The sequence below is a fragment of the Alosa pseudoharengus genome, unplaced genomic scaffold (assembly GCF_046254945.1).
Source record: "Alosa pseudoharengus isolate Yale_2024_CS ecotype anadromous, Long Island Sound unplaced genomic scaffold, YU_APseudo_1.1 YU_APseudo_1.1_scf_11, whole genome shotgun sequence".
Classification (NCBI taxonomy): Eukaryota; Metazoa; Chordata; class Actinopteri; order Clupeiformes; family Clupeidae; genus Alosa; species Alosa pseudoharengus.
In genome coordinates, this window is record NW_027468576.1 from 19,642,545 (window position 1) to 19,664,339 (window position 21,795).

The following is a 21,795-nucleotide window of genomic DNA, read 5'->3' on the forward strand; positions in this document are numbered from 1 at the left end:
TCCCCGGTGGGCTCCCATGTTAAATTCCAGCATTAAAACCCATTACAGAGCCATCAAAACCCCCTGTAATTCTGTCTAATGACCTCATTTCCTTAAGTGTCAGCCGCGTCAGTCAGTGAAGGGGCCGTGCCCCCACCCCCCCTCACCCTACCTCACACACTGACACACACGCGCGCACACACACACACACAGCACACACACACACACACACACACACATTTGAGGTGCTTGTCAGCGAAGCTGGGCTAGCCACTTCAGCGTAGCCACTTGCCCTGTGATATGAGAAAAAAAAAAAGTTGAGAGAAAAAAAAGAGGGAGAGAGAACAGCCCAATAACGGAGAAAATGACAAGGCAAGGTAACTGGGGACCCTGGGAAAAGAGGCTAAAAAAGGCTATTCGATATTCCATTTGCCAGCTACTCCATTAGGCAGGGCGCAGTCAATCAGGGCCCCATTTTGATTTGATGGAAAGCAGAGGAGAGAATTGGGACATGGCAAAATGGCTGCCAGTCACGGAGAGGCTATTCCAGCTCAGCCGAATCAGTCAGACGGGTAGGTGTGTATAAAAATGGATTATTACTGAGAAGTTCAAAACGTTCCTTCTGCCCTGGTTAGCTGTGGAGACAGGAGAAGGCCAGGGTGTGTGTGTGTGTGTGTGTGTGTGTGTATGTGTGTGTGCGGTTGTGCACACACCTCTCCTCCCCCATAGTCCCTGAGTTCCTATGCACGCCTCTCCATGAAATGATTTTGTAAATTCAGGAAGGGCCCCCTAGGCCACCCAAGCCCAGACCTCCTTTTTAGGAGTGGATAATTGACTCCTTTTCCTTGATAATTCATTGCTTGCATATGCCAACTAATACATCAGCGAGAGAACCTATCCAACCCCCAACACATACACACACACACCCCTCCACACACACACACACAACTCACCTACCCCCCACCAACCCCCCCCCCCCCCTCCAGCCCCTCTACACACACCCACACAGCACCACCACCATACCACCATTTCCCATCCCACTCCTGAATTCCCACCTCCCGTCTCTGCACCCCCCCCCCCCCCTACCCGGAGGAGTCGGAGACTGTGAAAGGAGAGGACAGGAAAATGGGGGTGACAAATGGGCGCATTTCTGGCTTTATGAATGAATTATGTCTCTGGAATACCTTGAGCAGAGGCAACTGTCACTCTGTATCTATACTAATCGGGGACAACATATTACTAGTTTCACATTAAGAGGAGGCAGGGGACAGGCCGAGGCAAGAAATTAATAGAGCAATCAGCTATTGGAACATAATGTCGGATTCAGGTTTTGGTGACCGCTGGTACATTTATCAAGAGCTGGCAGAATCCACCCCCCGCACGATTTAATATCCCTTCTTTTCAAGAGATAGATTAGGATTATTGTGACAAGACAAAGGTGTCATTTGTTTTTACAACCGGCGTGTCAGTGCTCACTGTACCAAATACCTTCACACACACACACACACACACACACAAAAACATGAAAGTTCAGCTTTGCCTTGCAAAGTCATCCTCATCCTTAAATTAGTCTCAATCACAATTACAATAAAATTACAATGGAGTCACAGTTACAATTAAAAACAATTACACAGTTGATTGATCCTGACTAAATTATAGGTGATTTGCCTAAATGTGCCGTAAAATGTCTCTATTATGTATTAATTATACACTTCATGTGTAAATACCCCTTTGTATGGGTTCACAATAGTAAGAATCATGCAAAACAAAACATATGAGGAAAGGCTGAAAAGGAAAATGGTCATGCAATTGCTCATTGCAATAATTGAAAATGAACAAAACTGGAATGATTAAAGCCAAACTATTTCAGCTACGAATAAATTCAATTCACAGAACAGAATAAAGAAGAATTCCCAAAGCAAATTAATGATTAAATAATAATGTATTCTGTGTCGGAGGGGAAGCGGTATATAATTCATACTTACTAAATTTAGTAAATTAATTTAAACCTTCTCATTGTAAATACATTCCACAAAAGACAAGGCCTGTCTGGGGATCTAGGAATTGTATTTGTACATATGTATATCATGTATACTCTTACTTTAAATTAAAGTATTGTAATATCATCTCTTTACACAGTGCATACACCAGAAATGAACTGGGTTAGCTGTTTAAAATGTTCCTGTGCTTAATTTACTAAGGAATTAATTAGAAGGAAAATGTTCCCCTAATTTTATAACGGATCCCCCTGGCACCACTCTGGAGGCCCCCGAGAGATTGGCCCTTCTAAAGCCTATTAGAGGTAAATAGAAATGCCAGTTCCTCTATGGGTTAAAAGTGAGCCGCACACTGAGCTTTCTGTGCCACTGAAACCTGGGCATTTAGGTTATACTTTCAACCATAAAACACATTAAGGGAACTTAATGGACACTGTTTTAGCTCATCTGCGCTACTGATTGTGTCCACGGCGCTTCAGCGATGACACTCCTCACCTTGCCATCGTTCCATTCCAGTGCGTCAGTCCTGAATTTCCCATGGGAAGAGCGTTGCGTGGCGGACGGGAAAAGAAAGATAGACAGAGAGAGCTGGAAGTTTGTAGAACCATCTAGATGTCTGAGAAAATAAAGACCATGTGTGTGTGTGTATATATGCGTGGGTTAAATGCCTTTGTCACACAACCCATTCTTATGCGCAAGAAGCCCTTCAAATGTATAAGTCAAAACAAGGAGGATATATGCCAGGGCTGAATGACAATAGGGACTGAAACAGAACTTGTGTGAATTTGGGTCCCAGAGCTATGCCAGTGTGGTCTGAGTGAAGATAATACAATATGAAAATGTGTGTGTGCGTGTGTGTGGGTGTGTGTGTGTGTGTGTGTGTGTGTGTGTGTGTGTGTGTGTGTGTGTGTGTGTGTGTGTGTATGTGCACATGACCCAGAGGGGGTCAGAGACAGGAGCTGAGCCATTCATATCAATAGGAAGGCCAGAAGGAGGAGGACGTGTCCCAGACATTGAAACAGAGCTGGCCCTCATCAGGCACTGGTTTTACACAGAGTCCTTATGGTGCACACTGTCCAAACGCTGAGTGAGTGAATGAGGATTGTGCAATAATAAAAATGACCCTCTGTCATTTTTACAAACAGTGACAGTGGATGGATGTCAGTCAGTTATGTTCTGATATTTGTGAACAAAAAGGAGTGTTAATTACTTATGAGCACCACTTTTCCTCCCATTCTGTGCATTTAGTTCTGCCATGAATATATGTAATGGCAGACTCCGCTATTTCTAGAAGTTGGGTAATAGACAGAAAGACTGGACTTATGTTTATGCTTGTCTTGAATATTTGGATGGGGATTTTGTCCAGAGATCTATCTCACTGATGGACATCTGATGGAGTTTCTGAGGAATCACAAGGAACATGGAAGTCCTCTGGCATGCATCAGAAAGGATATACTGCTCCCTAGTGGAAGGTTTTAAGTACTACAAGTTGTGCGTAAAGTCTTTCAGGCTACATGGTGTCACATGCTGGATTATGATTATTATTATTCAACAGGTGGCATTTACTTACATTTCACTTACATTTGCATTGATTCATTTAGCAGATGCTTTAATCCAAAGCGGCTTCCAGTACAGATATGCATTGTCATCAGCAGACTGTGTATTTCCTTGTAATAATTTGCTTACTTTGCTTACAGAATTTACAACATTAGTTGTACATCCCATTTGTTTTTTGCTATCTGCTCATTATGTTTCTGCTTAGTCTTTGCTATACATATTGAAGAAAGCACACACACGCACACACACACACACACGTCTATATACTCTGTGTGTGTGTGTGTGTGTGTGTGTGTGTGTGTGTGTGTGTGTGTGTGTATGTGTGTCTATGGCCTAAAACACTCCTGTCATTCAAAATGACTGTTGATTGGACTTCACAGCTGGATCCAGACTCAGAACAAACGGCTGACACAAAGCAAGCTATTACTACCGCTTTATGAGGGCACATTCTCCAGTCGTGCCCAGGCCCTTCCGTGAGACTTCCCAGTGTTATTAAAAACACAAATCACTGCTTTGTAATAAAGCAAATAACATCAGGCGGCGGGGGTCACTGTACAGCCTCATGAATTTATTACAGGCAATCAAGGCCGTCTGGGAGGGTCACATTTCATTGCTGCTGGATATGCAAATACTGGTTCCTTTCCGAGGTAAACACATTTATTTGCTGTCATTACGGAGCGCACAACAGATTCATTACTCCCATCATTTTCTTTTCAGTTCACATCAAAACACGACTGGCTTTATCAAAACACGGCTGGCTTTATCAAAACGCGGCTGGCTTTATTCACGGGGGCTTCATGCGACTCTGTAGTTTCCAGAGTGTTCCTGCCAGCCAGCAGACTAAAAGCCAAACGCAGAGAGAGGGCGAGAGGCTGTGTGTGTGTGTGTGTGTGCGTGTGTGTGTGTGTGTGTGTGTGTGTGTGTGTGTGCGTGTGTGTGTGCGTGTGTGTGTGTGTGTGTGTGTGTGTTTTGGGGGTATAGGGGTAGTGCAGGTGTCTCAGTGATCAGGGAGAGAAAGGGCTACCTGCTCCCCAGGGAAATCTGATTCTTCGGTGATCCTATCATTCACCCGTGGTTAGGGGGGGGGGAAGCAAAGAGCATATGAATAATAATAACGCCAAGCTCTTTGTTTTCCCAGAATAGTCCAGCTCCTGCCTCACTTCTGTACAACCACAGTGGAACACTACAGTGTGGCACTTAGGAACAATGTCTCTGATGATTATGTTTTGGAAACATGTGACACAGAGAGTGTGTCTAATGTTTAGGTTGATATGTTATATGGTATCCTCCATCTTTCACAGTTTCCTGTCATGCTGTTGCAATTGTATGAGTTTTCTATTTGTGTGTTTAGAGTGAGAACATTTGACTCAGGGTAAGATTTACCACCTGCCATCAACGTTATGGCTTTGATTCAACAGCTGAAACTGAGATAGTTTTACCTTTACCTGAAACTGAGATAGTTTTACCTTTACCTGAAACTGAGATAGTTTTACCTTTACCTGAAACTGAGATAGTTTTACCTTAACTAACTACTGGTGTTACTATTACAGTTTTTTTCAGTCGCTAACAAGCGTTTGTCTAACCAGTTGTCACATTTTCAAAACTCTAAACACAACTAGCACATCATCGGTCTTTTGTGGCCATACCATTCACATATTTCATGTCGTTTTCACACAATATGCAGTCAGTGAACACATTTCCACAATGCTAACATTTTCTTAACAGACAAGCTATACCTCCCAACAAAACTATGGATTGTTTTTGTAGTATTTACGAATGTTACGTAACACACAACATCCCACAATAGCAAACACAATTTTCCAAACCTTAGATAACCTCTGCTTCTGTTACCAAATGATTTTATCCCAGGTGCATTGCCTTGGATACAGTAATATCAGATGCGATGTTAATGAAAACATGTGGCCTAACTCTAAAGATCGCAGAGATTAGATACAGTATTTTTGTGCTTTTTTCAGTCCCCCCCTTTTTATCTGGGCTTTTTGCTGTTGTTTTTTGTTCAGAATGCTCGTGTGTTTCATGGATATTTTGTTCACTTCAAGCAAAACTTTTTCTGTTCTATCATACTGTAAACAGTATTTCTACTGTACCTCCTGTAGTAAACAGTAAAGGGGAAAAAAATGATTTGCTTTTTACTGGAATGCTTTTGAATGTGAACATTACATGTGGACATACAGTTCCCAACCAAGACATTTAGTGTAAAAACAGTGGATAGCATATTTTGCATGCAGTACCTGTAAAGCTGAAACATAAAAGTCTATGCAGTTTTTGTAATGTCAACAATAGCCCGTATTTTGAAACCTGGTGTACTTTGATTGACTGCATGCACCTTGTCAAGTGAAAACAAGTGTTATTCTTTGACAGAATAATTTCATTTTGAGTCAGATTTCCAGTGTTTTGGTAAAGTTAGTGTGTGCAGAAAAAGATGTGTTCTGTTTTGAAATGAAGAGTTAGTATATATTTAACAAAATGTGTTTATGAGAAGAAAATTATCAATTTGGCCAATTGTGTTTTGTAGGTGTGAGTCTGTGTTAAGAGTTTAGAAAAAGTATCTGAAGTATGGCTATAGCGCTTTTTAGCGATTGAAAAAAACTGTAACTACTATTATTAACTATTCCTTATATGTGTGTTAATTGATCATCTTTGATAACACATGTGGGGATGTTTTCAAGGTGCAGCTGGCAAGTTTGCGAAGACACAAAGCTAGTCAAACATTTTTGATGACTAGCAGGCGCTGGTGGATCAGAGGCTCGGTCTGGTCGGGCACGTGGTTATTTAACAGTGTTTGCAGATGGGGGCTTTGCTGGCGTAATTGAGGGTAAACACATCGCTGTGTTTGCCGTCCCCGCAGAGGTTTCTCCGTGATAAGATGAGACTAGCATGAAAACGAGCCTCTGCCCATCCCGCACAGACGTAGACAGCTCTCGCTCTAAGGATGCTCTCTATACAACTGTGCCTTTTCATTTGTGACAAATTTGATAAAGCTGCAATCTGACCTTGTGGAAAATCCATTGTGTGGGTGGGTAATGTCACAGCTTTCATTACTCAGCTTCACTCACACTATCATTTATGCCATCATTCAATTAAATGATTGTCCCTAACACAATTTCTGCCTATTAGGTCTTGTCAATATAACTAGAGATGATTTCATCATTATGTCTCTCTCTCTCTCTCTCTCTCTGTCTCAGCAGACAAGACTTATATCACCAGAGCTCAGTGTGTCAAGAGTGTCTGTCTTAATAATAATTTGAAAGTGTTTTTATTAGCTTTTCTGAAACAAAGAACTTAACATATACATAGACATTGCATGCTTTAAGCAATTATGCTTTGTAGGACATTTTTAGATTAATCAATGCATAATCAATAATAGAACTAGAAGTGCATATGACCATCACACACCATCACATATTTGCCAGCACACTTTCTATAGTAAGTAAAAAATATTTATAAATAAATAAATGAAACAAGGCAAACAAATGAAAAGGAGGAAAATTATTTCACAACAGCAAGGCAGTACTTCACCACAAATGAAAACAGGACACACTTATCTTTTTTTTAAGGTGAATACCTTGAGATTACAGTCACCTCCATATTAAAAATAAAGTTAAATTACAATCTTTGCTTCAATGGGCATCACATATGATCATATTGTGTTAACACAGAATAGTCTTTTGCCTGCTTCTTCCACAGAAGTGCATTCTCTGTTTCTGCTGCATGTGACACAGACAGATAATGTCATATCTGCTGAGCAGTGTCACCAATTTCACCACAAAATCACCACAATGCTTGGCATCCAATGAGGAGGCACAGAGGAACTCTTTTCGTCCCCTTCACATAATGTACAATGTCCCCTATTTCCAAAGGGCTTGTATCAGATTCAGTTCCTGTGTCCATGAATGATCATTGTTGAAGGGCTATTTTCTCCTGAGCCATGCTCTTCCCCTCACCACTGTGGGGTCAGGGTGACATGGTGAGCCAATGACTCCCAAACAAGAAAATGTCAATGGTCTCCAGTCACTTGTTTCTCAGCAGCACAACAGAAGAAAGAGGCTTAGTAAGGCAAGTTTGAAAATGTCTGAGGGTAATTCAGGCAGCATATCTCTCTGTATCCCTGTAAACAAGAGACTTGAAATCTGCCTAAAACGAGTGTTATAAGTAATTTTATTTTTACAGCAACTATGTGTACTTTTCCCAGGCAAACTACAAGTACAACTGCTCCTAACCTTTGTGATGTTTAAAGAACCATCACAGTTCTTTTTTCTTTTGCCAAAGACTTTAAGTCAAGCCAGATTGCTTGAGAACAGTGTGATTTTTCCTGGATGTCAGACACCCATGCAACTGTGACCACTTTATGTGTCAGAAGCATCATGTGTGGGGCCAAGTTCAACGGCTATGTGTTCCTGACAGAGAGGCACCGAGGCTGAGACACAGTTGGCTCCGCCAATCAGACCATCGGTGGCGGTCGGTGAGTCGTTGAGCTCTGTGGCGACCAGCTGGTGGGGTGGGTCGCCAGCAGGTGTGTCGTGGCCGGGGCTGGACTTGTTGGAGGAGCTGAGGGAGTTGGTGGGACTGAGCTGCACGGCGGTGGTGTCCTGCAGCGTGTGCTCGCTCGTCTCCATCTCGAAGGCCGCGCCACCCATGCGCATCAGGCCCCAGCTGTCGGCGCCACCGCCCCCGCCGCCCGCGTTGCCACGGGACGCGTGCGCCGGGGGTCGGCGGCTGCACACACAGCACGCGGCGAAGAATGACAGCGCCACCAGCAGCAGCAGCGGCCCAATGATGATGGGCGGATTCTTGGTGGGCACGAACTTGCCAAACGCGAAGGCCCCCACCAGGGTGATGTTGATGCCCGCCAGCATAATGCAGAGCCCGCAGGCGCAGCACAGGGCCGGGGAGGGCAGGCCCTGGGGACGCAGCTTCCGCTTCCTGGAGCCCTTCTTGGGCACTGAGGTCCGGGCGGTCTTGTCAGGATGGACCATGGTGGTAGCAGTTTGTGGCTATCTTCTCAATGGCCTGCAATAGCGCGGTATGCCAGAAACACTAGCTGAGCTGGGCATGTGATGCAGCCAGTGGGAGTCCCTGACAGAGGCAGAGCACAGCGTGAAGTAACAATGTAGCCAGATCAGCCAACAAATGCCTCTCTACCAAATTATCCTTGAGAGGCCTTTTAGAGTAGCTGGCATATTTTGTGATGCAGCGATACTGAAAGCTGGAGGAAAAAGGAAAGGCATATAACAGTGCAGTTTGCTACAAGATAACTGGATAAGGGAACAACCGGAGAGTCAATTAGGTACCATAAAAGTCTTATTTAGTGTGGGACTGGATGGTAATATCACTTTGGTAACTAGCCTACTTCATATGCAAACAATACAAGAATTGACAGCCTCCTGAGGTCAAAGTCCTAGATTACAAGTGTTCGTGTAGATAGCATCTTACTGATTGCTGTATCCTCACTTTCAGAAATCAATGACACTCAATGAGAGCACAACAGAATAATCATTTTGCATACACAGAGAAAATAGGTTAGTTAAACACTTAAAAAGAGACTTCAGAATAAATGACGAATTTCATTCAAATTAAATGTCAGAAAATGGCTTGTTCAACTGACATCAGATTTATCACGCTCTTCAAAGTTGGAAAATTCGTTCATCGTCAGACTATAGGCTAGTTACCTGACACCTCGTGGACAACAGCCCATCAGTGTTATCACACTTGTAAAATCAATACATTTCCTGAACCTCTTGTCAGGGACGTCTGTCAGTCCATAAGTTAATTGGTAAAATTCGTAACTGACAGTTTTACGCAAAATCGTCACCATTCAATATGCAAATCAATTCATGTTGAAAACACGCTCTAGTTCAAAATAATCATCAAAATCATCCTAACTTCACATCCTATCAATTCACATCAACGTTCAATGAAGCAACAATTATTGATGTAGGCTCTTTTCACACCAGTAGCTCGAGAATCACGGTCAGTTATTGACTTACCGTGGAACAGCAAAAATGATGCCACCAAACCATTAAGCAGCTATAGCCTACTTGCTTCTTGATCGAAAACGAGTGAAGCTACAGCTCAAGGTGTCTCCAGCGATAGCATGTGCATTTCTGAGGATGAAGATGCTGGTCACGGCTCACGGTCTATTCATCTGATCCACTGAAATACTCTCGCCTCTGTCTCACCGCGCGCCGAGTTCCTTATTAATGAAACGTACACCTACCGCTTGAGGCGCCGTCTTACAGCGTTGACAGAGAAGCTTTGGGCAACCGATCAGAATTTTCTGACGTCAGTCTGAACACATTTGTAGAAATATTTTTGACATTTCTGAGATCTGATCATATTATGTCAATATCAAGAGGTCCGTGTCGCATCCATAGTGACCAGTCCAGAAGCACCCATTTTAGACCAGCTTATAGGGTGAGGATTGATGTCGGGTTGTAAGCTATTAACTAAGGCCGCCCTGTCATGGGAACATGCACTGTGAAATGAACAAAGCATCTCCGGTTATATCACCAGCTAGTGTTCTATGTATACCCCTCTCAAGGACAGCGTCAATTTGTCTGTATTTTCACTCTGCTTCTTTCTTAGGAAGATTGCAGTCCCGCTGCCTCATCCGTGTGTGGGCAGGTGAGTCATTTCGTGTTCTTGGTCCATTCACAACACTCACACCATTCATTCATCGAGTGTGCCTACAAAACCACAGCCGAATGAAAGATTATTTAAAAAATAAACACGTTCAATAAGTTTTTTTTTCTTCAGCAAAACTATTTCCTCCCCACCACTGCTCCAGTAGGCCTATTTTATCCCAGGTAGCCTACTCACACTCGGCCTATATGCCCTTTTCAGATAGCTTATGCCTTAGCCAACACTTTCGCACCAAATTCACCTGTAAGCCCTATATTAGTGATCTTTCTAAAATAATCCGTGGCTGATTTGGTGGTATATGCATATATGAGAAATGGATAATCTTCATAGTTGGAACTTGAGGCAGGATCAGTACGTTGCCAGCATGCAGTCTTCTGCATGTGACGCACTGTTTGGGTTCAGAGTGCGCCTTCCAAATCAGCCATGCTTCTCATTCAACGTTGTGTTTAGTGGAAAGCCACATGCACCATAGTGATAACCTACCTGATAATGCAGGGCTGAGACAGCCTTCTCTTGCTTGGTTGAGGCTGGCCATGAATGCTGCTTAGTTGCAATAGGGATTCTGTATCCATGGCAACTGGGAGACATCCGCGTACACAGAGTTCACATTAGTGGGTTATACATAAAATTAATTGGGTGTAGGAAATTAGATTTCCTATCAGTGCCCTCAACAATCTAATGACTTTTCCCCTCAAATACGGATTTGCTCAAACTGTTGCAGTTCAGCCCATTCTCAATTCAATTTGACAAGGGGAAAAAAACACACATACAGCATCTGTCAAAAAGATGTAATGATTTATTTATAATTCCATGTCAAAAGTGCAATACCAGTTGTCATGCCTCACCTTTCAATGAAAAAACGTCTGGAAGTGTCATGGTTCATCAGACTCCTCTTATGGGGATTTCTCAGGATTTCTACACTTTAAACTCTCTTTAAAAGAGAGTTCCTCTCCAGTCTGCAGGAGGCTTTGAAAAAATAAAAATAGGCCTACATACAAAAAATAATGTTTAAATATCGCTTGTTCTGGCATGACCACTTAACTTCAGGAGAGTGTAGGCCTAATCCCTGTAACCTTGTTTGAGGAACGTGGGAAGAGGACCCAGAGCAGGGGCCACTGTGTTCTTTGTTTGAGCACATTTAGAGCAGGATGAGAACTCGTATGACATTTAAAACATCTGCCTTTGCGTAGGGGTTCCTGTTAGTATCACCAATCTGCCAAAAAAAAACGGAACATATGCACAAGGCAACATATGCACATCAGCTGGTGCATTCATGTTCACCAGCTGATGCCCATGGTTCTTTATTAGTGTAGAGGTAAAACATGGGCCAATAGCATGGTTCATCCCTTCGCTCAACATAGGTGACAACAGCATTTCACTGGAGCTAGAAGTGGAGTTCATCATTCATAACTCAGATAAAAGAAAGAAAAAAAAATATTGAAGCCATGTAGATGAATTATCCTACTTTGGCAAATTTTTGTTGTGTGCAAATAGCACTAAAATTAAAAGACACAACATTAATGTGTCACTAATACACATATATACAAAACATAGGAAAGACAAACAGGTTTGTGGTTCAAGAGGAAAAGGGGTGGGGGGGGGGGGGTAAGTGCCTTTCTGAGGCTTTCCATGACTGCCATTACCAAAAAATAAAGTAAAAACACATACTATGATCTGATACAACCCAATATTCTGATAAAACTAGTGGTGAGCATAGGTGTGCAAATACAGTTAAGACTATGTGGCACCGTCCTTCCTTAAATATGCAACCCACTTGGAAAATAGTAAGCCGACATTTGTACATTAATTTGAATATCAAAAGTATGTGCAAAAAATTGTGTGCAATTTGATTCTGAGGTAATGATTTTGAAGAGTTGTAGAGTAGGTTGACAATAATGACACCTGTCCCAACTGATGTCATCAACTGTGACTACGGTGGCCTGTTTGCCACCCTCTAGAGGCTCAGCAATAGGAGTATGATATGGACTGGAAACATGGGGTGCTACAGACAGTTTTGAGTAACAGAAACAAACACAATTAAACACAACTATATAAAAATAAACACATTTCCTCGTTTCAACCGTAACATTGCAAGCACCTTTCTTACCTCTTATATAAAATCAATAAATATGAAACAAAAGCAGTCGGATTTTCTGAATTAATAGTCCGACAAATACTGGCCATATCATTAAAACCAAGCTGTTATTGACAATTGCAGCAATGCTTAATAAATATCATTGCTTAACAGATAGCTTAATTTAAAAAAAATCATTCAGTAACTGTAATCAAAATGCTTGTCAAATAACTGTCGACAGGTGTCTCTGAAGTCCTTTTACATGACAGCTGAGAAGAATATTCTAGAACCTGAGGTGAGTAAAGATGGTGTTAAGCAACTGAGCTGCTCAAATAGGGCACCTGTTGTTCTGTTTTGTTTTTGTTTGTTTGTTTTCATTTTTGTCTCCTGGTAAATAACCGATAAGACTTTTGGGCCCACAAACACAAACCTGAGCTCAGCATCATCCAAATTCAGTTCTCAAGGTGGGAATGGAAGAGGGGCAGAGGACACCTGGGTGGAGTTCTTTAGTGACTTGGTGAGGCTGAAGTGTGTGTGTGTGTGTGTGTGTGTGTGTGTGTGTGTGTGTGTGTGTGTGTGTGTGTGTTTGGGGGGGGTTGGGGGGGGGGGGGGGGGGTCGCCTCTCACGCTGTGGGCTCTTCAGCCGTGGGCAGGAAGTCTCGGGCGCGGAGGGCGTTGGACTGTGCCCTGCGGCGGGCCAGCCTGGAGTTGGAGGGGGGCGACAGCTTCATGGAGCAGACCACCAAGGCGCTGGCGTCCTCGCACTCCTCCTCGTGCTGGGACAGCTGCCGGTTGAAGGCGATTGCATCCGCAGCGAACTGCGTCAGGTCTTTGGTGCTGCTGTTCCTGTGGGCATTTGACATAAACAGGGACCAAAAGGTCAAGAAACTGCTGCCGTTTTTGTTTTTAACATCTAAGGTTTTGTTCGCAGTCACGATTAGCAACTATCGCAACTCCGTTAGATCCAAATTGCAATACAACTGTTTCAGATCATATTACACATTTGTTTGCTATTGTAGACCCACAAACACCACATTTTGGAACCAATGTTTACACCACAAAAAAAACAAAAACCTTAGTTGTAAGATAGCATGAAGAGTAGATTGAAAATGAGCATGCTTTCTGCATGAACTCCAAAATCAAAGAATGTTAAAGTATCAAAATTACCTTTGAAGGATGTGTGGAGTTGGAAGGCCTCTCTCTGGAGCAGTCTAGAACACAATGGGACAGAAACAGCGACAGTTCAAGGATTATGGAATGATTCAATGGAAGGTACATAGATAACATAACAAATTAATATTGTAAGATGCTTTGGGAACAAATTGGACCTGGCATCTGCCAATTATGACTCATTATCATCATCATAATCATCAACCATTGTTTATTCAGGGAAAATTGACTGAGCATTAAGCTCTTTTACAGCAATGCCCGGTGTTTATGTAAACACAAGCACAAGCCAGGCTCTGTACTCACTCCCTGCACCCAAGGGTGCTGTAGGACCTGGGAAGCGCTGAGGCGCAGTGTTGCATCTCGCACCAGCAGCCTGGAGATGAGGTCTTTGGCCCCATCAGAGATGTGGGCCCAGTCCCTATCTGGAAACTCATACTGCCCCTCCTGGATGCTCTCAAACAGATTGTTCTGGAAAAAGAAACGATAGTCCACATAAAAGGTGCGGTCCGTGATTATAATCATGTACAATTTTTGGCAAATTCAGAAAACTGGCAAATGGCTATTGTCTTTAAAAACAAACAAACAAACAAACACCACGCCTGTTCATACACAGTCATGATTTTGTAAGTGTTCTGGGAAACACAATGTTCCGGGAACAACATAGGGGCTGAAATCGAGCCATTGATGATTCCAGCCAAACATGACTATTGAGCAAAATGATCAACCTTTCACCAAATTCACGCAGTCTGCCTGAGTTACCAGACCCTGTGGCTTGTTGTGTTTTTATGCCGCAAGCCTTATGAGTATAGTTTAGAGCTAGATTAGTCAGAGACTTGAATTAAAAACATTAATCTTGAATACGAAAAGATGCTTTGCAGCAGTGGGCTATACTACAAATCTCAATTAGTGGGTTAGCGAGGTATGTTGCGCTCAAAGCCAGGGTATGCTGTGACACGAAAGTGGCTCTGTTTTAGCGTCGCTGTATCACCATGGTGTCTTATGCTGCCAACCAAACCTGGTCGGGAGCAGGTTATGTGCTAAGCTCAAATGGTGTAAAACTACCACCTAATGACCAATCAATTATCTTAAAAAACAAAGTTCTCAAGTGTAGGATTCTGTCATATATCTTACAGGTGGAGCTCCGCCTCTACAAACACCTTGGATCTCGCAGGCGCTTTAACAGTGTTGTGCGTGCAAATATGCCACTATGGACATGCATACCATCTGATGACAATCGATTTATTTGACGTTATAGGCTAGACACTGATAGTATATTTTTATTACCATGTTTCTCTTAAGACTTTGTAATATAGGCTGTCTTGTGTGTCTCCACGTTTCACGATTGGCCAACATCATCCCAACACTGAGAATGCGCACAGATCTGAGCTAAAAGCCTAGTTTGACAAATATATATTACATAACTGCTATCATAGTATCACTTAACTTTTACCCCTGAGTCAAGGCCTTGTGTAGCCTCGATATGTCTAGATAGCCTAGATATGTCTAACATGCTTCGTAGTATACCCCACAGATGTTGCTATGTAGCAAATCCTCACTACCTTGGAAGATAAAGAGTCACCACACAGAGCCAGATGGAACATTTTTAGCCAGAGATTTCCCATCCCTTTTCCGGCTCGGCTTTTTGGCAGGCGTTTATGATTGATGAAGGAATTTTAAATCCCATTAATCTGCACCTAAATCCACATTTATACGTACACTTAAACCCACAATTAAATCCACATTTTCTCCCTCATGATTAAACAACGCAAGGTCAAAAGTAGGACATCATACCTGGCAGGCGCGACAGGCCTCTCCGCGGTCCCATCCGCAGTCCGTCCCACAGTGACCGGTAAAGGGGGGGCTCCCACTCAGTAAGATGTAGAGGATGACCCCTAGGCTCCAAAGGTCACAGCGTTTATCGTAAAACGAGGCCTCGTCTGTGAACACCTCCACTACCTCAGGGGCCATGTACTCTGCAGACCCACACTGTTGGCAGAAGGAAGTACGAATGGTTGAGGGAGCAAAGGGGCAAGTGTTTATTTCCTGTCATTCATATGAACAGATGATATATTACAAATATCAAATATTTCTGTTGCATGTATCCAGGAGCATGTACATTTTTAAGCATACAGCAGATATGTAGGTCACATACCATATTTTATGTCATTTCCCATAATTAGGCTACAGTAATTTCCTGTGTATCAGCCGCATTGTGTATAAGCTGCAGGACAGTGTTTTATGCAAGTTAAAAGAAACAAAACCATATCAATTAGTGTTGTCACGATACCAAAATTATGACTTCGATACGATACCTGCCATAAATATCACGATGCTCGATACTGAAACGATACTACGGCTAAATCCTAAGATATCTGGAAAAGAAAGGACTCATACCTCCTCCAAGTGTATTGAGTCATTTGTGTTGAATTCGGTGCACTTTTGTAGTGTGCAGGTCAATTCTGGGTTCTAAACTTCCTACATAATTATTATTTTTATAGTCAGTAAAATAGTAGGCCTACTTTGTGTGATTAAGTCCTTTTTTTTTTGTTATACGCCTAGTTCATTTACATTGTGTTGTGTTTTGCCAATAAAGTAGCTTTAAATAGCCAAACTAGGCTAGATCAAGGTCAGTGTTGAAATTACTGCATGCAAATCACTGAATGCTATGCAGAGGGGCCTAATCTTTAGGCCATCTGATGTACAGTATAGGCTTCCCTAGGCCTTCATGGGATTTCTTTGACAGTTGCAAAGAGAAAAATGTGAGGATAGTCTTCTTTGCGCCCAGTGTACAAGTACGACGTTCCAACCACTCAGGTCTTCGTCAGATAGGCCTACACCATTACCTGTTGCAATATGTCTGTGTGCATTCCTACATTAGCCTACTTCTATTTCTTTGATAACATGATTTGCTACCACGTAACAATAAGCCGCTATTATTATTAGGACTCAACACGCTTTGATGGTATTATATGCTGTGGGCTTTAATTAGCGCATTTCGGGTAGCCTATCCTACATCTGGGCAATACTTATTGAACAAATTGCAATCTACATGCCATGACAAATATTACCAGTAGTACTGACCGAACATGAAATAGGCTAGATTGTTTACAAGTTATGGTAATGTTATTCTGGCGTGAACATTGCGCTTTCATCACGTTAGCACCCTATGATTACAGCTCGTTATGTCTCATCAAAATTATTACAGCTCGTTATGTCTCGTCAAAATTCATTGATGAAGGAAGGTTCGCTTTATCCCAGAGAACCATACTCGTTTCACTTAGGATAGACTAAAACAGAAGAGAAGAACTTTGCACTAACCATGTAGTCGTGTTTTCTATAGCATATTCGTTAACCTGTCGTTCTTAGAACAAAAATGTTGGGATATGTCTGCAAGGTGTTTAGCCAAGTTCCATGCGTAGCCTACTGCTTTTAAATGACTTTGAAACATATTTCACAAACGGGCCTCTGTGTAGCATATTCGTTAACCTGTCGTTCTTTGAACAAAAATGTTGGGATATGTCTGCGAGGTGTTTAGCCAAGTTCCATGCGTAGCCTACTGCTTTTAAATGACTTTGAAACATATTTCACAAACGGGCCTCTGTGTACCTGATGGCTTGCCTTCACTATTCGCGATGTATCTGAAATAGTTGCAGATTTCACTTCACCTTTTGTTTTATCCACAAGGCCGAGGATGATCGGCAAAGAACTACTGTATGTTGACGTTGGCGGCGCACTCACTCACTCAGAGCTGCCTGCTTGACACGCCCACTTGCCTAGATGCGTGCAAGGAGCAGTGAGAGCAGCAGTTCACGCAGACACAGAACGTTAATTTTAATAAAGTATCGATTCTAAAAACGTCGGAAATCGTATCGTTTTTTGCGTGAAGGCATCGTGATACCTTTTTAGTATCGATACACCGTGCAACACTAATATCAATACCATATTAACTGCCCCCCGTGTATTATTAACCTCATAGCTGAAGACATTTTGCAAAATCAATGTATAAGCCGCAGCTAATAGTTGAGAAACGACAGTATAACCTCTGCCTCTTCATTGTCACTGCTAGTTTACACAGAATGACTATCATTTTCTGCTACAACTTCACCTGTGCGGCCTTTACTTTAAATTCGACCCATAGCTCCTTTAAACCTCGTTACAGTCAGAGAGCAGAGACTTACAGGTGTGGTGAGCTCAGGGGTGGTGATGGGGGTACAGGCACTGCTCAACTTCACACCGCTCCCTAAGTCAAAGTCACAGATCTTCACTGGAGACACCTGCGCGAGAAGGGAACATCACATGGAGTTACACACTAATATATACATGCTCAACAATTAGAGTGTAGAAAATGAAGAGTGTAGATTCATAGTCAACTATTAAATTAATTGCTGACTATTTTGGTAATGGATTAATCAGACAATGATCCCAGCTTCTTAAATTTGTTAAAATGAATAGTTTCTGATTTCTTTACTCCTGTGACCGTAAACTGAATATCTCTGGTTTGTTGGCAAATTAAAACCTTTGGGGCCAATTCTTTGGTTTTTGTAAACACTGATCACTCAATCACTGAACTTTTTCACCATTTTCTGACAGTTTACAGACCAAACAATGAATTGAGTCATCAAGGAAATTGAGAAAAGAAACAGATTAAATCAACAATGAAAATACTGTCAGTTGCCACCCTACTCAACATGCTCAAATTGTGTAAGACAGATTACAGTTGCAAAAGATGAAGCAGCAGTTGTCTCTGATGTGGCGAGTGTGGTTGGAAAGAGTGTAACTGAAACTGAGAATGAGGGTAACTGCCAAGCCTTTCAACTAGCCCAAAATTCCTCAGAAGTGCTGTGACCGACTTCGTAGCAAAATGTTGTCGTGTCACATCTTGTCCATAGTATCAATTGAATTGTATTTCACCTGAACTCTGCAACATTTACTACTAGAGAGGACAGTTGGATAGTTTATAGGAGTTAGCAATCTGCAGTTGAAAGCCTTTTACCTGGTCAGGGTATTCACACAGGATGTTTTCAGGCTTGAGGTCACGATGAGCAATACCTGTGTACATGACACACACACATTACAAAACTGAAGATTGCAAATATATGTTGCATATTATGTTCAGCTCACACAGGAAACTTGTACAATTTCTACCTTTGGTGTGAAGGAAGTCGAGCGCTTTAGCTATATCCCTAACCACTCGACTGGCCTCCCGTTCATCAAAGTGCTTACGGTTCTGGATGTGGGTCAGAATAGATCCTTCACATAGAAAAAAATAAGTTAAATGTTATATAAACAGTACAGTACTAAAATGTGATATGTAATAAAGTAGTGTCTCTGGTAGCCTGAATAAACGTAGAACATACCTCCTTTTAACTTCTCAAACACCAAGTAGAAGCAATTATCATCTTCAAAAAATTGAATTAGTTCCAGAATGTTCCTAGGACCACAAAAACTCAGCATGAATAAACACATCCCCATGAATGTGACAGCTTTAAGAGTTAGCTTATCTTGGTAAACAATTAAAGGGCTCTTACTTGTTGCCTTGGCACTGGTAGAGTGTTTCCACCTCCCTGAAAACCCGGCTGCGACTGTGTCCAGCCTTCTTCTCAATGATCTACAACAGGCAATGACACACCACTGGTTAGCACGAGGATCAAGGGTTACAAATAATCATATTTTCCACTCGCCGAAAGAAAGATAGGTGCCATGTTTTATGTAAGGGAACCTACGGCCTTGATCAAACAAACGCTCACCTTTACAGCATACTCATTCCCATTCTGCAGGCTTATGCAACCTTGCACCTTGGCGTAGGCTCCCTGTCCGAGCATCTCTTCAGTCAGCTTGTACAGATCTACAGGAGGGGAGAGAGGAGGAGGCAAAAAAACATGACCTTTAACCTTTCAAAAGAAATTCAGGATAAGGGAACATAATTCCAATGTTAACCTGTCTTAAGCACCCAACTGTGAACATGGTGCAAATTGACCAAAAACTAATTTCCAGTCCAATCTCTGAGATGATAGCCTTTCCTAAAATCCGTACCAGTAAATGCTCCACTGAAGCTGTCTGTGGCTCTGGTCCTCCTCTTCTTCTTCTTCCGCATAGGATGCTCCGCAATGTCCACAGGCTTGCTGGCCTCCATGGCTAGAAACAACAAGACGACGAAGAAAGAAAAGAAAAGAAAAGATTCAGAGTCTGCCCTGAGATGTGTCTGGGCAAAGGTAAAAGCTAATTTTCAGAAGCTGGCTGGTGTGAGGGGATACCTGTGGAGGCCTGGGGGAAGCAAGCTGGCTCCTGAGCAGAGGGACCACCGGCCTGTAGGCAATCCCCCACTGAGCCTGACGCCGCAGAGTTGCTCTGAGTAGGCAAGAGGGATGCAGGAGAGAAAGTAAACGCAAGTTACACACATATGTGGGAGCCCTAATATAACAAGTCAAGAAAAGAGAGAGGGAGAGAGTGATGGTGTTAAAAAGTGAGAGGGGGAAAACAAAAAGTGAAAATAAAGAGCAAGAATAACAGCCAGCATTGTGTGAGGTTTCATAGTACGAACAATAAACGACAAAGTTCCAGCTCTGTATTGCAGCAAACTCATAAACTGCGGGGAGCTATATTCTGGATACAAACAGCCAGTGAGCTGTGTAATTACAAAGAGCAGCACAGCCCAGTCTGTGACGTTAAAAGAAGACCATCTATTTACATGGCAGCCATCCAAAGGCAGTAAAGTGATGGGAGATGAGGTGAGGAGGAGATTATGAGTCAGTCCTAAATTGACCCGGGGAGATTCCTGGTAATATTTGCACTTTCAGGGCATCAAAGAGAGTGTGTTAACACTTCCGCTCAGATATGCTGATGACCTCTGCTGATGCAATACTTTCCTCAAACTCAGTATGTTAGGCCTGCCACAGTGTTGCGTGAGTTTACAGGAAGTTAGACAGGGCCGCCAGATAAAGTAAACTTACAGAGGCTCTCTGGCCAAGTCAGTTATTTATTTATGATATAACCTTTCCATGGGAAAAAGTAGGTGATACCTTCAAAGATTGATTTATACAATCAATATTTGTTTAAAAGGCAACCAAGGCCATAAAAACATTAGATTACAGGTTTGTGTAGTGGATTGAATGGATTGTCAGTGTAAAATACTGTTAGGCAGCCACAATTCATTTTGAGTTAGTAGAACTAGCCTACATTACACCTTGACCAACAAATACACTTTTGACATGGGCATGGTAAAAACTGGAATGTCACACAGTAGATTTACTGAATGTTACCTGAAGGGAATACTGGAAAGCCTGCAGCTCGGCAATCTGGCTGTGCCTCACCATCCCTGCTAACTGCAACACAAAGAACAGTCCCGAATCAGCCACAGGCAACGGGAGATTTGAAGATAAATTACTACCGTGATGCAGACACTGACAGGCACTGGCTTGCAACCTTTGCAATGCAAAGTATTTCACAGATAACTGACTTTTAACCCTTTAACACTTTCCCGCGAGATATGCTAAACTTTTGAATTAAACTCTATAAACCTTCCTACCAAACTAAGAATTGGCAGGGGTCTGAGAATAAACATGTAAATTAGCTCAGTGTAGCAAGTAACGTTAGCTGGCAATGTATTAATAGTAATCACGTAGCTAGCAAACTTGGTAGGTTACGTTAACCTCTCAAACCACTTGTCGCACTGGCGATCGTTAGGCAAGTTAACTTAGCTAATGTTTGCTGGCTAGCTACATTTTTCCCCCCGTGTGAGGATTGGACAACCTAAGAATATATGGTTTAGGAGATAACGGACTCTTTAATCTCAGAATGAATAGCCCAGTAAATGGATTTGCTAGAGCGGGGCGCTTCTACTAAACATTAGCTTTGGTGAGCAGCATTGCTGACCACTACATGAACTGTTAATAAACTACGCGTATGAAAATCACTACATAGTATAAAGAGTGTAAATCTGAACCAAAATAAAATAACCAATGAACAAATGATGACCGAGTAATTTGAAGTCTGTCTGTCCGTCCTCATAACAGCCGTTAGCATAACATAGCATAATCTCAACGATTTATCAGTCACAACGACAGTTAGATATCGTATTTACAACAATTGCATTTATAATACAAGTCTGCTTTCTTATAATATACTTATTTAGTTTAAGTTATAAATCAAACCTGAGATATGGAATGTCCAAATGAATCGATAGTGAGCCCCTCTGCCATTCCCTGTGCATTGCGTCTCTGTGATTCCTGGCGCGCGCTGCTGCAGATGAACGGCAAAAGCAAAAACATCACTCAGTCCCACCCCTGTGGAGAATTCCTGATTCCTATTGGTCCAACACAAAGAATGATTCTGCGTCATATTTGGGGAAAGTACACG

The 21,795-nt window shown here is 42.3% G+C and overlaps 2 protein-coding genes across 2 annotated transcripts; both read right to left on the reverse strand.

Moving 5' to 3' along the window:
• Nucleotides 1-7,900: 7,900 nt before the first annotated feature.
• Nucleotides 7,901-8,530, reverse strand: tmem275a (transmembrane protein 275a). The gene has a single exon (XM_076275396.1). The coding sequence runs from the start codon at nucleotides 8,528-8,530 to the stop codon at nucleotides 7,901-7,903; it is 630 nt and encodes a 209-aa protein (XP_076131511.1).
• A 4,333-nt stretch (nucleotides 8,531-12,863) lies between these two features.
• mknk1 (MAPK interacting serine/threonine kinase 1) lies at nucleotides 12,864-21,677 on the reverse strand. Its single transcript, XM_076278281.1, has 14 exons — nucleotides 21,591-21,677; nucleotides 20,700-20,762; nucleotides 19,695-19,788; nucleotides 19,474-19,575; nucleotides 19,188-19,285; nucleotides 18,969-19,048; nucleotides 18,798-18,871; nucleotides 18,586-18,690; nucleotides 18,434-18,489; nucleotides 17,619-17,714; nucleotides 15,232-15,426; nucleotides 13,744-13,908; nucleotides 13,438-13,481; nucleotides 12,864-13,116 (listed from the first exon to the last, which is right to left on the reverse strand). The coding sequence occupies exons 1-14, from the start codon at nucleotides 21,636-21,638 to the stop codon at nucleotides 12,894-12,896; spliced, it is 1,443 nt and encodes a 480-aa protein (XP_076134396.1). The 5' UTR covers nucleotides 21,639-21,677; the 3' UTR covers nucleotides 12,864-12,893.
• Nucleotides 21,678-21,795: the final 118 nt, after the last annotated feature.